This window comes from Scomber scombrus, chromosome 6 (assembly GCF_963691925.1).
Source record: "Scomber scombrus chromosome 6, fScoSco1.1, whole genome shotgun sequence".
In the NCBI taxonomy this organism is placed as follows: domain Eukaryota; kingdom Metazoa; phylum Chordata; class Actinopteri; order Scombriformes; family Scombridae; genus Scomber; species Scomber scombrus.
In genome coordinates this window covers 18,608,079-18,624,058 of record NC_084975.1, presented here as the reverse complement: position 1 = coordinate 18,624,058, position 15,980 = coordinate 18,608,079, and the positions used below count along the sequence as shown (strand labels likewise).

The window sequence follows — 15,980 nt, the reverse complement described above, 5'->3', positions numbered from 1 at the left end:
GGAACAATTCTCATTTCTCTGATAAATATTGCTACTGATAAATCACTCTTGCTGTTACTGGCAGTGCCTCTCTTTGCTCTCCATGCTGTTTGGCACAATTCCAGCCAAGTTCCTGCCTGCTTTTTGCAGGGTTTTAATCTCACCTTGCCATCTGTTTGGTTGCACTTTCACTCCCTCCACCATCCAATACAAAGTTTTTCCTCCTCATGGCCACTTGCTCCATCAACATGCTTATCTCTGTGCAACCATTTCAAATAGGCTCTAATTATGACACGTGATGTGTGTGTTACAACATATGACACACAAGCTGCCCCTGCTGAATCGATGTGACAGCAGCATAACAAATTAAGATGCAGAGTAGAGATGCACTTTGTAATGATAGCAATCCATCCTCCGCAGGTGAGCCCACAGAAACCGACTACACGGCGGTCGGCTGCGCCATCACCACCATCTCCTCAAACCTCACAGAAATGTCCAAGGGTGTCAAGCTGCTTGCAGCGTTAATGGACGATGAGGTGGGCAGTGGACACAAGCTCATGGGTGCTGCCAGGATGCTGGCAGGAGCTGTGTCAGATCTGCTCAGATCTGTGGAGCCTGCAGCAGCTGAGGTGAGACGCCAACTGATTATCCATGGTAATCCCAGTAGCCACAAAAACACATGCAGTATTGAACCTCCATGTTTTTCTTTGTGTGGTTATCCCAGTGAAGCTGTATTACAGAAGTTGTTTTCTGGGATGATTTTTGATCCAGAAGTCTGTTTTAGATAAATCATGGAGGTCTCTGTGAGAACAGGCCAGGACATTGTAATGAATGTGGTGATGTCATCTCCATACAGCCCAGACAGACGGTGCTGACTGCGGCAGGAAGCATCGGGCAGGCCAGTGGGGATCTGCTCCGTCACATGGGGGAGGGCGAGACCGATGAGAAGTTCCAGGTTGGACACCACCCACTCACTGTTCCTATGACACTGCCGGCCAAACAGGAAGATACACATTTTCTTAGCCATCCTCTAAAAATGTCAATACATAGTTATGTAATGGCCTCAGGTTTTATTATTAGAATGTTACTTTATATGGATTTTATGACAGTGTCCAGACATTCATTTACACAACCTTATCTGTAACCTTCACTATCTACCTTTTTTCTTCTTTTCCAATGAATTAATTTACATGCCACATATACATCTTTTTATTTCCATGATGTCCTCTTGCATCCTTGGTACCATTTTGCTTGTCTCTTAAGTGAGAGTGGATAATAGGGCTGATATATCATCCACACTCTCGGTCTCATGGACCTGGAGCCAAAAGTGCTCTCCTGCATGCAGATCAGTGTAATTTGTAACACTATTGCAACCTAATAACACAGATATAATTTATTCTTAACACTTTTAACTTCATACTCACCATCTGCCTCTTGCTTGAGGTATTTATACTGTTGTACTACTGTTGTTCCTGGTGCATTAGATGTTCAGTATATCAAATGAATGAGTTGAAAACATTTACTCTCCTGGTCCCTACAGTCACATGTGCACAGCTGTGGTGTGTTTCAGTGAAGGACATTGATTAATATGTTGCAGGACACCCTGATGAATCTGGCCAAAGCAGTGGCCAATGCAGCTGCTATGTTAGTCCTGAAGGCCAAGAATGTGGCCCAGGTGGCCGAGGACACCATATTGCAGAACCGGGTGATCGCAGCTGCCACTCAGTGTGCCCTGTCCACCTCACAGCTGGTAGCCTGCACCAAGGTACTGATCTAAAACTTGTTCATCTCAGCAGCCAAGCAGGTAGAGGACATACCACTAGGCATGAAATCATCCAAGCAAAGTGTATTACACTGGATGCAGTATGCTATGGAAATGTGAAATATTGACCCTGTTTATTCAAAAACATTTTGATTTATTAGTGTCATATCTTGAATGAAGTGTTGTTGTTTTATGTTTTAATGACTAACAGTTCCATGTTTTACTTTAAAAGGCCAAATCGTTGTGTATAGTCACAAAAAAAGAGTAAAAAAAGAGTAACTGTAGTTGTAGTCAAATAGTCTCGAAGTCTTATGATTCATCTGAGTTTCTGCCAATTATTTGCAGGTGGTGAGCCCAACCATCAGCTCCCCAGTGTGTCAGGAGCAGCTTGTCGAGGCTGGGAAGCTGGTGGACCGGTCGGTGGAAACCTGCGTCAAAGCTTGCCGCTCGGCCAGCGACGATGGTGAGCTGCTGAAGCAAGTCGGGGCAGCAGCTGGCGTGGTGAGCCAGGCCCTCAGCGACCTGCTGCAGCATGTCCGCCACTATGCCAGCTGTGGAGAGCCCATTGGACGTTATGACCAGGCCACAGACACAATCATGAACGTGACAGAGAACATTTTCACTTCCATGGGTGATGCTGGTGAGTATAAAGAAGCAGTTAAGGCTAGAGAAGGATGTGGGTGAAGTCTAATTAAAAATTAAAGTTGTTCAACTAGTTCAATTAAAGTTGTTTGGTATCTTTAGAATGTTTATCCAAATCGGTTTACTGACTACTAGGAATAAACTGAAAAAAAAAAATCTTTTATGAATAACTGCTATCACTGGACTTGTACTAGTGTGTTTAGTCTGCACTGAGAGCCTTAAGATATTGTCAATGTTTGTGTCCATGTTAAGTGATCTTTGAAAACCTTGTTGAAACATTTTAAAAAATCAGGCTATTTGTTATGGTTCAAGCCATTAGGCTGAAGAATTCCCAAACCCGGCCAATTCTCAAGGGTTTGTAGGAAACATGACATCCAAAACCACTACAGAGTTCCAAATCTGGTCTCAATCAGCATCAGGGAGGCTTTGAATTTTAAAAGGAAACACATGACCTGGGCATATTTGGAAAGACAAACTTTTTTTTCCTTCTATCAACACAAAAAAAGAAAAACTGTAGCCGTAGATCAGCATCCAGTGATTAAAGTTCATTCTACAGATAGAGTATTGGTTGGTTCCCAAGGTCATAAGATGTAGGTTGTAAAGCACCTGAATGTCTTGTCGTAGACTTCTCTGGGTGAGTTATTTCCAGCCTGAGGTGGGTGTTTTGGAAACAGCTTTTTATAGCAGGTGTGTGGGGAGATGTTACATGTATTCTGAAGACTTTCGTTTGTGTGAGCAAGGATGACTCACTAGAAACCTTTAGCTATATGAGTGCATGAACGTAAAAATAATGATGTGACTTCACAAGTTGAGGACTTTAACAGACTTTTCTTACTGGTGCACCAGGGTTGGATGATGATGTTCAATTTGAGATGATAAGCATGATTTTATTAGGCAGTTTCTACTGACATAATCTTACCTTTGATATCGATGTTTATGTTAGTCCAATTTTGCAAATCAGTGAACAGGACTGCTTTCCCTCTGTATTCGATTTACAGGATTGTTTGTAATGAAGTGTGTTGATTTGTTAGGCATTTAACTAGAACTAGAAAACTAACAGGATTACCCATAAACAAAAATACAATGTGGTGATTTTATCTGCAATTTCTTGGTTGAGAGAAATGTACTACATCACAGCATATATTGATAGGTATACTGTGATCGAATATTTGATCCATATCACCCACCCTTATTCACATCAGTACTAATGAGGGGCTGTCAGTAGTTAAAATATGCGTGTCAAAATGTAGCCATGCTAATCCATCACTGACACAAATCTGACGCTAAAAGTGTTGTTTGTCTAGGAAATGTCTGTGTCACAAGAAACACTTTGTCAATTCTGATGTTTGGATGGATGATGACCACTCTATAACATAGTCGTCTCTTTCAAAAAGCTCCTCCTTATCAAAATAGATACAAATCTACAACAATCTGCACTTCAAACAAACATCAGCTCTGCAGCACAAACTGAATTCCACCTAACGTGGCCTCATCTTTGTGCCACTAGTCTAGTGGAATTACGTTTGTGTAATTGCCTTTATCCGCATTCTGTGTGTGTGAATAGGTGAGATGGTGCGTCAGGCACGGGTTCTAGCCCAAGCCACCTCTGACTTGGTCAATGCCATGAGATCTGATGCAGAGGCAGAGGTGGATGTTGACAATTCCAAGAAACTGCTGGCTGCAGCCAAACTCCTGGCTGATGCCACGGCTCGTATGGTGGAGGCTGCTAAGGTAAGAGTACAACAGCTTTACTTTCACAGTGTTATGCAATAAATATGATTGATTATTTGCTTAAACATGTAGCTAGTAATGTAATATACTGACATTCTTCACCTTAAGAACATAATCAAATAGTTTTGCATCATAATTACATTACTTTGCTGTAGCTTAATTAGTAGTTTATTCTAAATTAATGCAGTGGAATTAGGGTTAGGGTTATTGAGGCATAATGAGGCATTTCTCATTAGTTTAACCTCATTACATGCAATCAGTTCGATAACTGTTGGTATTGTGCATTTTATTCCATTTTTTTGTCTTCTGTCAGCTGCATCACTGCCATGCTGTTGTTGTGTGTCTAATGGTGTGTTGAATGCAGTGTTAAAAAATGAACTGAAGCAAATTACTGTACTGCTTTCATTTGATAGAATACACTTTTTATTGGCATTACTGTTTGCGCTAGCTACCGCCATCATTTCACATCCGATATAAAAGGGTGCAGCATCAGTGGGTCTTAATAGGCCCCTGGCACTGTCGAGGATATTATCAGTGTGAAACACCCAGGCAAGTGAAACGCTGTTTATGGCTCGTTAGATGTTTTTGATCTGTGACACATTAATCACCACATCACTGCCATTATCAAAGAGGAGGTGGGAATTTTGCACTGACGGTTTCCTTGGAAACTTTCAGAAAGCAGACAGAGCTAAATGCCTCCCACCATCTATTGTACAACGTGTATAACCAGAGTGGTTTGACGTTCATCACAGTGGTCTTATTGCTATTGTTATATACTGTATATGTGCGTCATGATTACATGTGTCTGTATGTGCACATCTGTGCCTGCATGTTTGATATTGTGTGTGTGTTTATGTGTGTGTGTGCACCCTCAGGGAGCGGCTGCCTACCCAGAGAATGAGGACCAGCAGCAGAGGCTCAGAGAAGCAGCTGAGGGGTTACGTGTAGCCACTAATGCTGCAGCTCAGAATGCAATAAAGAAGAAACTGGTCAACAGGCTGGAGGTGAGTTATAAAGGTCAACATGTTTTCGTCTTTGTGTAGTCGGACCTTGATCAAAACAAAATCCTCCCCTGTGTTGCAAGATGTCACACAAACATAACTTTCCAACATTCTGCCTTTCCTGTAGTATAAGCATAGTATACATGTTGTAGAAATAAATGGTTAGTTTAGACATTCAGCCAAAGGAAAAACATACCTGGTTGCAAATAATGAATTGCCTCAGCAGTCATTTGTACAAATATGGCCCATTTAGTATATTTGTCTGTGTTATTTATCTTTCCTATAGCAGTGAGATATAAATCCCATTAGTGCTGTGAATGTACTATCTGAGTGTAAAGATCTGTGTTTAGCCCCTAGTATCGGTTTGCCCCTAATGACTGGCCCCTCTCTGCTCCAAAACACCCAATGTTCAATTTCCCAAGCACATAAACTATGCATTACCCAGGGCTGGGATCAGCCAGCTATCAGGCTTACATCTCCGGCTGCCTCCCTACATCAGATGGTCACAGTAATGGTGCTAATGGTTGTCTCCATCAACCACTAAAGGACGTGTTATGGATCTGCAAGTGTGCATGTCAACAAAATGATCACAGACTAATTTAGGCCACTGAAGACTCCCTTAATTTTATTTGTTGTCTCCTGACCTGTTCCCCTGGGTGTCCCCCCACATTGTCATTCAGTTGCAGTACAGATGTGTACATGCTTTCCTTTAGAAGTAAATACAATACTCCATATACAATATGAAATATAGAGAATGCCTCTTCTACCTCTCATATCAACTCTACATGCAGTCTGTTTTTTTCCTCTCAGAATAACAATATCATGTAGTCCGGGTTTCTCTTTTCATCCTCGCCTCCTCATCCATTCAACAAGGAATGTCTTCTCCTTCTGTTTTCAATCTTGTCTTTGCTTCAAAGCTAGTCTTGTGCCTATGCAATACTGTAACTTGAGCAGTATATTTTTAGTGCTTTACTTTTGGAAACATAGCAGTGGGAAAGCCATGCTGACCATCTTATGAAATAAAGATTGAACAGTGCAATCGCACCCATTTCCTCTTCTCACAAAATATTTTGGTTTGTGACCCCTCTTAGTTTAATTAGAACAATTATCTGAAAACAGAACATGACAGCATAATACTGTACAGAGCAAAAGCAGATGTTACTCTTAAGCAGGTGTCACTCTCTTTTACTTGAGCCTAAATGATTTCTATCTGCATCTCCTGAGCAGATAGCTGCTAAGCAGGCGGCGGCTGCAGCTACTCAGACCATCGCAGCGGCCCAAAATGCTGCTGCTTCCAACAAAAATACAGTCTCACACCAACAGCTAGTACACAGCTGCAAGGTATGGTCATGTACCTGTTTTCCATGTATTATTTTACTGCTGTGTTAAAGCGTACTTTGAAATATTACACAGAAAACCTCAATCCTTAGGATAGCCTGTACTGTAAGTTGTCATATAAGATGTATGCCTTAGTAGCTTTGTCAGGCTTCTCTTTCAGTTATGATTCTGCAGATATTAAACATCCACTTTGTGCAAATGCAGGGAGTAGCAGATAGCATTCCTCAGTTGGTGCAGGGCATGAGGAGCAGCCAGGCCCAACCTGAGGAGCTGGGTGCCCAGCTTGCCCTCATCATGGCCAGCCAGAGCTTCTTACAGGTAAGAACTATCAAACACTCTGTCATCAGACACACAGAAAAAACTGTTCCTTTAGTGCTGATGAATTTGTTGTTGTTGTTGTTGTTGTTGTTGTTGTGCTGTCACTATCCTTCAGCCTGGAAGTAAGATGGTGACCTCTGCAAAGTCAGCAGTTCCGACGGTGACTGATCAGGCTGCTGCTATGCAATTGGGCCAGTGTGCCAAGAACCTGGCTACCTGCCTGGCAGAGCTCAGGACTGCCACCCAGAAGGTATCAATACACAACACCAGGAGAGATAACAGGATTCATCTCACTGGTGCAGGAAATTTGTTGCTATCTCTTGTGAAATGTTCTATTATTACAAGGCTTCACTTGGGTAAGCCCAGCTCTTTGATCTCATTTAGAGATAGTAGGCGCAGCATATAGGATGTTATCCTGTCTGCTCACCATAATGGATGGGATGCATTTTAGTAACATTTATGTCTGTGTGTTGTTTGAAGGCCCATGAAGCATGTGGTCCCCTAGAAATTGACTCAGCCCTCAAAACAGTACAGACACTTAAGAGTGAACTTCAGGATGCCAAGATGTCTGTCATTGACAACCAACTCAAACCTCTTCCTGGGGAAACGGTCAGTACATAGGAATATCTACTGTCAAGCTGAATTGAAATATCATACTGTAGATATCCAAGTGTTTAAATTATTGCTCACAGCTTTAATTGAAATTGAAATGTGTGTGTTCTGCTGCTCACACAGCTGGAGAAGTGTGCTCAGGATTTGGGAAGTACATCTAAGACTGTAGGCTCCTCTATGGCTCAGCTGCTGACATGTGCTGCACAGGGCAATGAACATTATACAGGTGAGAAAAGTGTATTCTACACAGAGAGCAAGTCTTAAGAACTTAAGAAGTCTCATATAGTTAAATAATTTACTTCTGTTTGAAGTAGTTAAATTGCCGGAGTGGGTTAAATAAAATAAATATATATTTATTGCTGACTGTAATTTTTATTGAAAAAATTAAGTAAGTAAGTAGCCAAGTGTGAGGATAAACCAGGCAGAGAAAATTATGACTCCTTTATTCGTGCCATGACCATTGCCGTAAACTGAACTCTTCGAATCCAGCATGGCTGGGCTGTTTTGCCGTCAATTCTGGCTCAATAGAGGACCTCAGGGGAGGAGAGATGAAAACAGATAGAGAATAGCAGTTCTAACAATGAATGTTCCCAGGCAGCACTTCAAGCTGCGGCCCAGGGTGCTGCTAGCTACTCATTAATCTTATTTTCACTAGATTTAACATTCGATCAGCAAATGGCTCCACTTGGCTGGTTAATGCAATTTGATGCAATTTGATGCTTTTCTTCTCTGTTCTATGTATAATAAGATAAGGGCACCTCCCATGCAGGGCCATATTTATTATATTAACTCATTTATTTAAACAACAAGGGTATTTCAGCATTGCAGTTTATTCTCAGTGTTGTACTGCTGGCCCCAGTTGATTTGCGCAATACCATTACATTTATAGTAATGACAAGAAATACACATTTTGTGCCTCTCTCTTTGTTTTGCTTAAATATGACCACTGCTAAGCAAAATTAATGAGATTGAAATTGATGTGTTTAGTAAAATGTCAGTTCGCATATCTACTACATAACAATTAACCCACAAGAGAATGTCAGCATCATATTGCCTCTGTATATGTAGAATATTACACCTGTAAAACATCCAGAATCACTCCAGATATGTGTGGTACAACAGGCATGCTGTAGCTTTAGTTTCTTTTATTTACTGATACTATTATTATGCTATACTGATGCCATTTTTGCCGCAGGAGCTTTTCTTGGGGCTATACCTATGATTTGAATTTGTTTATTGTCATTTCAACATGTGACATGGTTGTTTGCAGGTGTGGCAGCCCGAGAAACAGCACAGGCTTTAAGAACATTGGCGCAAGCAGCCAGAGGTGTGGCAGCCAGCACCAAGGAGCCTCAGGCTGCAGCTGCAATGCTGGACTCTGCCCAGTGTGTCATGGAGGGCTCAGCCATGCTGATCCATGAAGCTCATCAGGCCCTGGTTCATCCAGGAGATGCTGAGAGTCAGCAGAGACTAGCACAGGTGCGTAGCTCCCAGTAATATATACCCCTGAGGAAGTGATATTGGTGTAGCGATCACATTGTTCCTCTAAGGCCCCTCTCTCTCCTCTACTGATTTGTAAACATTTCTCCTTTCCATAACAATCATCCCCTCTAAGCATTGCTATTTTCTCTCTGCGCAAGCTCTCGCCTAGTATTCCACTCTCAGGAGTGCCAGAGTAAAACCGCTCATTCTCCTGCAGCCCTTCAGGGGATAAACATATTGTTTGGTATATATCTGTGACAGCAGCATAAATTAGTGGTAGGGATTACTGTGCACTGCTGTGAGCCCAATTTGCATTTGAGATGTTTTTCTTCTCATAGCTTCGCTCTGGGATTTTGTATTGTATAGCGCATTGTTAGAATGACTAATGGTAGTCTTGACAGCGTGTTGTCCTGTGTTGCAGGTGGCCAAAGCGGTGTCTCACTCCCTGAATAATTGTGTGAATTGCCTGCCAGGCCAGAAAGATGTTGACATGGCCCTAAGGAGCATTGGGGAGGCCAGCAAGAAGCTGCTGGTGGACATTGTGAGTCCTGCACAGGCTTTTACTTGGATATTTAACTTGCTTATTAGCACAGAAACATCTGTACCATCATTGAGATATCATCCCATAACTTAAGAGGGTATTTCCATTTGACTTGATTTTTGATATTCTGAGTACTACAGCATGGCTTAATTGATGTGTGTCTTGTCTTTGAAGCTTCCCCCCTGCAGTAAGACATTCCAGGAGGCCCAGACTGATCTGAACCACACAGCAGCTGAACTCAACCACTCTGCAGGCGAGGTCGTCCACTCCTCTCGTGGAACAAGCGGCCAGCTGGCTGCGGCCTCAGGGAAGTTCAGCCAGGACTTTGATGAGTTCCTGGATGCTGGCATTGAGATGGCAGGACACACCCAAGTAGGTTTCATGATCATACAACCCCTCCATACTTCACTGAAACAGTCCACTGCCACTAGTCTATGAGTATTTTACATTCGGAGAGCAGCATCCAAACATTAAATGCCTTAAATCTCATATTTTTGTGTCACTTTAGTACCTAAGCTATTTAAGTCATTCTTTAATTAGATCTTTTATCCGATTCACTTAGATGCTTGATTGTCCCCTAGAGCACTAACACAGTCAGATGTAATGAGATATTGTGATGTTCTTGTTCTGGTTATTTTGTTCATTAATTTGGAATGATCATCTGGGATTGGAGTTGATGTAGCATGACACTCGAGCTGTAATCAGGCTCAAAGAATCCTGCTGAGTGAGAAAAAAGGATACAGGTGGTAGGGACAAATTGAATATATCCTTTACAATACTTAATCCTTTGACAGCTGATGCAGTAGAGGCTTTGTACACATTTTGACTATCTGATACAGCTCTTAATCCATCCTTCCTTTTTCCTTTCCTGTGCAGAGCAAGGATGACCAAATCCAAGTCATTGGTAATCTGAAGAACATCTCTATGGCGTCCAGCAAGCTGCTGCTGGCTGCCAAGTCTCTGTCTGTGGATCCAGGTGCAGCCAATGCTAAGAATCTTCTAGCTGTGGCAGCAAGGTGCGATAAGATGTGGATAGTACCTGATATATATCTTATCGTCTTCATTTGTTAGTATTTGCCAGTAAACAGAACCGTTTGTCCTAAATATGATTCCTGGCCCAGATTCAAGCCTGTAGCACATTGTGAAAAATTCTGAATTTGTTCTTAAATTTCACAAAACGTCTCTCTGCTACATCTGTATGCCACTCCTAAGCTGTTTCCGTTCACCATTGCTGGAGGAAGTATCCTCCCCCTAGTGGAGAGAAGCCAAGCAGCTGGTCCCTCAGGGGTTTGGGCCTGACTGACTTCTCTCTGTCTAATTAGGAAGATGGAAGCTTTGGCTAGAGCATGTCTGTGCTGAGCAAGGCTGAACACAAATGCAAGACAATATCGACACTCCTGTGCGTTAGCCTATCGCAGCGAGAGACCAACATGCCATGCTTGAATAGGGGAGCTGAAAGCATTTGTGAGTGAAGCCAGGCTGTGCGCGCATGCAGAGGATACATGTGAGAGCTAAAAAGCTTGTGTGGCTGCCTGTGTGTGTTTCAGGGCAGTGACAGAGAGTATTAACCAGCTGATCACGCTCTGTACCCAGCAAGCAGCTGGACAAAAGGAGTGTGACAACGCCTTGAGGGAGTTGGAGGTACTGTCCTCACATACACTGTGCCACACACAAACCTCCTTCTCTTCATGCCTGTTTTCTGTTGCCTATACATGCCTGTATGTATTTCTAAAGGAAGCCAAGTGGATTCTTATTCACCACCTATTTCACATCTGACTAGTCCCTTAGAGCCATTCATTGTAGATGGACATTGGATTCAGAACTACAGTGGCTGCATTAGTAACACTGGTAGAACAAGAGCATTTTGCATATTGAAACATACATTTACCTACAGTAACCAAAAGTGACAATAATGCTGTGCATTTAAAAGCCTTGAATAACGTTTGACTCCAATTAGCTTGATTATATTTATAGTGTTTGCTTTTTCATATCTGAATCTGCTGAAAGTGTAAGAGGCATTAAAGCAGAAATGTTCAGTTGTCCGTCATTGTAGTTTAAGTTATTTCCACCTCTGTCTGTGTACAGGCTGTCAGAGGGCTCTTAGATAATCCCAACGAGCCTGTCAATGAGCTTTCCTACTTTGACTGCATTGAGAGCGTCATGGAGAACTCAAAGGTACAGGCTTTCAAAATAATTGAGCACATTGCTGTACTTTAACTGTCAGAGATATTTTTTACATAGCATGCAGCTAAAGATCAAATTTGTTGATGTTTTTCTCCATTTCCACATGCCTCAGGTCCTTGGAGAGTCAATGGCAGGCATCTCTCAGCACTGTAAGACAGGAGATGTGGTAGCATTTGGGGAGAGTGTGGGTGTGGCATCCAAGGCCTTGTGTGGGCTGACGGAGGCTGCAGGACAGGTGAGATCACAGCCTGGTGCTGCTGCCTCAGCTCGCATTAAAAAAATTATAAATGCATCCAAAAATGTTGATATTGCATTTCAATTAGGAGAAAAATATTTAATAAAGGATTTTTCAGGCTGATAGAGTCCTCTAAACAATGCATGAGAAAAATACAAACAGCTTGAAAAGACCATAAATGGCATTGAGACCCTAGCAGAACAGTTTTCATTGGAAACCATGATAGCGAGGTTTCATTTGAGATAGTATAGACTCCCATCCCTAAAGCATCCTCCCCTCCATGCAAGATAGAGTTGTCTCATCTGGAAAAGGGCACACCTTGATATATTATTTGTTCCCTCTGCTTTTCTGTACTCAAAAAGCTCCCCTGCTATGTACCATGTATACAATATGAATCTATGTATGTATCTATTCATGTATTCATGGACTCATGAATGTCAGAGAATGTGCACTGAATGCAGGTATCTTTAGCTTGACTTAGACAAAAAAACTGATCTCGGCAGACAATAAAGAGCCTGTCTACTGGCGAAATGATACACTGGTCTAACTCTGCTTTTGTTTTCTGCCCTGTAGGCCTCTTACCTTGTAGGTGTGTCTGATCCCAATAGTCAATCAGGCCATGAGGGGCTTGTGGATCCCATCCAGTTTGCACGGGCCAACCAGGCTATACAGATGGCTTGTCAGAACTTAGTGGACCCAGCCAGCAGTCCCTCCCAGGTAACAATGTCTGTCCATGGTAGCAAATCCTGGCATATAGAGAATGCACTTGGGACAGCAATGTAAAAAGAACCCTTGTGACTTGAATTAAATGTCTCATTAAGTTTGAAAACATTAAAATATACCTGAATGTCACCAAAATCTCTTATTTTATACAACTTTCCTTCCTTTTTGCTGATGTTTCTTTATTTGTCAGGTCTTGTCTGCTGCAACAATTGTAGCCAAGCACACCTCAGCTCTGTGCAATGCCTGTCGCCTTGCTTCCTCTAAAACCTCCAACCCTGTGGCTAGGCGACAGTTTGTTCAGTCTGCCAAAGAGGTGGCCAACACCACAGCCAACCTCGTCAAAACCATCAAGGTCAACTCCCCAAGTGATCAAAACGTTGAGTGTAAATTTGTTACAGAATTTTTTTCATCAAGTGAGAAGCTCTGGATGTTTGTATCAGTTTGATATGACACAATCAGTTGCATATAAGAAGATGGACAGATATTCATATAGCATTGTCTTGTTTTAGGCCTTAGATGGAGATTTTTCGGAAGAGAACAGGAACAGATGCCGTGTTGCTACGACCCCACTCCTTGAGGCTGTAGAAAACCTGTCAACCTTTGCCAACAACCCTGAGTTTGCGAGTATCCCAGCTCAGATTAGCAATGAGGTAATCATTTGTTTTAGTGCCTGTTTTGAATGCCTGGTTTATAATGTTATTTTTCCTTTTTGCCACATCACACATACTTCTGACTTAAAAAAATGTTTTATGAGGCATTCAATCCCCTTGAAACAAACACTCAGAAATGTTTGTACATTGAATTGAATTGAGGTCAAATTTCCTTGAATGTAAAGAAAAGACTCAATGTAAAAGATGGATTTTTATTTTTCAATCTGAGTGTAACAATCCTTGTGCAGTCCTCTAAAAGCTTTATGGCTGTAATCTGTTGGAGGGCAGTATTTAACGGCACTCTCATACTCACAGCTGCTCTAATCTTCAGCTTGTTAATCTAATTGTCGAGGGAGGCTTTGGCTCGGATCATAAAGACTGAAGGTGTTTCTTCCTGCGTCTCTGTAAAGCTGCCTTTTTAATCTCATCCCTCCCTTTGATTGCACCTTTGATTTCACCAAGGTAGTCAAGGAATTTTAACTCTATCATACTAGTGTGGCTAGCTCTTTACTGTTGAGCTGTTACCTGTGCTATTGTTTCACATGCAGTATTCTCTTTTTTTTCCTCAGGGTTCAGCAGCCCAGGAGCCTATTGTGCGTTCAGCCCGCTCCATGCTCGATAGCTCCACTTACCTCTTAGAAACGGCCCGCTCACTGGTCCTAAACCCCAAAGATCCTCCTACCTGGTCTATACTAGCTGGCCACTCCCGAACTGTTTCTGACTCCATCAAGAGCCTCATCACTTCCATCAGGTCGGTTTTAATCCCAACCGTAACCATTTCTGTCTCCATAGGATTATCCCCAAGCGAAATTCTTAAAGGTTTTATCACAGTTGGAAGACAAAATTGTTTCTGAAATCGAAAAGCTTATTTTGTGGTATCTGTTCACCTAAGCAATAAACTTCCACATTAGTTTATAGGTACTGAGCTTCCCACTGCCTTTTAATAGATTAGTGAATACTGTACAGCAGTGTTTAGATAATGAGACTTACCAACGCTATCATAAAAGGTTGTTATCTTCATTAACATCCTCTAGTCACATGCATACACTATTCTCACAGCAGCTAAGATGTAGAATAGACCACATTTGATTATACCCCTGCTGACAGTTATCTTTACAGGGGTAGTTAGACACTTTGGAAAATACATTTATCTGCTTTCTTGCCGATAATTAAATGAGAAGCTTGCTACCACTCTTTCTTTATGCCAAATATGATGCTAAAGCCAGCAACTAATTATCTTATCTTAGCATTAAGACTGAGGTCCTTGCTGCTTGCCGAGCAACCCACATGGTGACAAAAGGACCCCAGGGAGTCAGGGTCCCAGCCAAGATGAAGTCCCACACATAAGTATACGTAAATGCACAATTTTGCCATCATTAAACTTCGATTATTGAATGGATTCAACAAACATGTTTTAATGTGTTAAGTAGTGAACTTAAGAGTTGCTGGTAGGTGGATTTATTTTACCTTTTAGAGAGAACTAGGCTGGCTGTTTCCTCCTGCCTCCAGTCTTGATGCTAAACTCAGGTATTCTGCTGTAGCTTCATATTTAGCATACGGATGTGTGATATGTGGTATCAATCTTCTAAACTAACTCTGGTCAAGAAATCAAATACATTTCCAAAAATGTGGAGTTATTCCTTTAAGTGAAATGTGAATTTTAATTATGCACTTGTATTCTTTGTATTATTTATATTTCTAAAATTATTTTGTGTTTATTTGTGCCAAGAAGAAAGGCATAAATGTAACTGTATTTTCAATATTTCTAATGATAGGGACAAGGCACCAGGACAGAGGGAGTGTGATTACTCCATTGATAACATCAATAAGTGTATCCGGGATATTGAGCAAGCTTCCCTAGCTGCAGTTGGGCAGACCCTGCCCTGCAGAGATGATATCTCCATGGAAGTGAGTACCCCATCAGCTCTATCTTGTCTTAGAGAAAGAACTTAATGGGATCTGCAGTCTTTCTGTTGTGACTTATACCGTAATTGTCTGCCACTATAACTCACCAGGCACTCCAGGAGCAGCTGACATCCTCTGTGCAGGAGATTGGTCATCTGATTGATCCTGTCTCAACAGCAGCCCGAGGTGAAGCTGCCCAACTAGGACACAAGGTGCTGGTCTGACAATGTATCCTTTAATTCCCTCTGGATTTAGAAAGAAAAACCCACTCTCTGCTTTCTATCTCGTGATCAAATCCTTCCTCAGATGACTCTCTAAAAACTTATTTTCCCAGGTAACCCAGCTGTCCAGTTACTTTGATCCACTCATTGTGGCATCAGTAGGCCTTGCATCTAAGCTACAGGACCACCAACAACAGATGACCATTTTAGACCAGACCAAGACCCTGTCTGAATCTGCCCTGCAGATGCTCTATGCTGCCAAGGAAGGCGGTGGAAACCCAAAGGTACCAAGATCATTATCAGTGCTTGCCTAATATGTTTTTTTTTTTACTGTGAAACATGCTACTTTTAACATCCATGTATTAAAAATGAGTGAGTGAGTGATGAGTGAGTGAGTGAGTGAGTGAGTGAGTGAGTGAGTGAGTGAGTGAGTGAGTGAGTGAGTGAGTGAGTGAGTGAGTGAGTGAGTGAGTGAGTGAGTGAGTGAGTGATGTTTGTATTTGGTCCTGCAGCCCCATTAAGATTTTATTTTTAAATAGTCTTATAATTGTTAAAATTCTATTAACACTTTTGTCTACCTCAAGGTTTTTCTAAATCAATTAGGAATTTAATTCATTTTGGTTGATAACTGTATTTATAATTTATTAAGATATATT

The 15,980-nt window shown here is 41.8% G+C and overlaps 1 protein-coding gene across 1 annotated transcript in view; it reads left to right on the top strand.

The window, feature by feature from the left end:
* Positions 1–15,980, top strand: part of tln2b (talin 2b) — a 46,607-nt gene that overhangs the window by 14,142 nt on the left and 16,485 nt on the right. Inside the window, exons 15-39 of the mRNA XM_062420549.1 lie at positions 400–608; positions 836–934; positions 1,577–1,744; positions 2,087–2,381; positions 3,948–4,114; positions 4,990–5,118; positions 6,343–6,456; positions 6,658–6,771; positions 6,887–7,021; positions 7,252–7,380; positions 7,507–7,609; positions 8,654–8,862; positions 9,287–9,406; positions 9,581–9,778; positions 10,283–10,422; positions 10,954–11,047; positions 11,492–11,581; positions 11,703–11,825; positions 12,399–12,542; positions 12,739–12,900; positions 13,058–13,198; positions 13,768–13,949; positions 14,974–15,106; positions 15,214–15,315; positions 15,438–15,608. Of these exons, the coding sequence (XP_062276533.1) occupies positions 400–608; positions 836–934; positions 1,577–1,744; positions 2,087–2,381; positions 3,948–4,114; positions 4,990–5,118; positions 6,343–6,456; positions 6,658–6,771; positions 6,887–7,021; positions 7,252–7,380; positions 7,507–7,609; positions 8,654–8,862; positions 9,287–9,406; positions 9,581–9,778; positions 10,283–10,422; positions 10,954–11,047; positions 11,492–11,581; positions 11,703–11,825; positions 12,399–12,542; positions 12,739–12,900; positions 13,058–13,198; positions 13,768–13,949; positions 14,974–15,106; positions 15,214–15,315; positions 15,438–15,608 (3,671 nt within the window). The remainder of the gene's footprint in view (positions 1–399; positions 609–835; positions 935–1,576; positions 1,745–2,086; positions 2,382–3,947; positions 4,115–4,989; positions 5,119–6,342; positions 6,457–6,657; positions 6,772–6,886; positions 7,022–7,251; positions 7,381–7,506; positions 7,610–8,653; positions 8,863–9,286; positions 9,407–9,580; positions 9,779–10,282; positions 10,423–10,953; positions 11,048–11,491; positions 11,582–11,702; positions 11,826–12,398; positions 12,543–12,738; positions 12,901–13,057; positions 13,199–13,767; positions 13,950–14,973; positions 15,107–15,213; positions 15,316–15,437; positions 15,609–15,980) is intronic.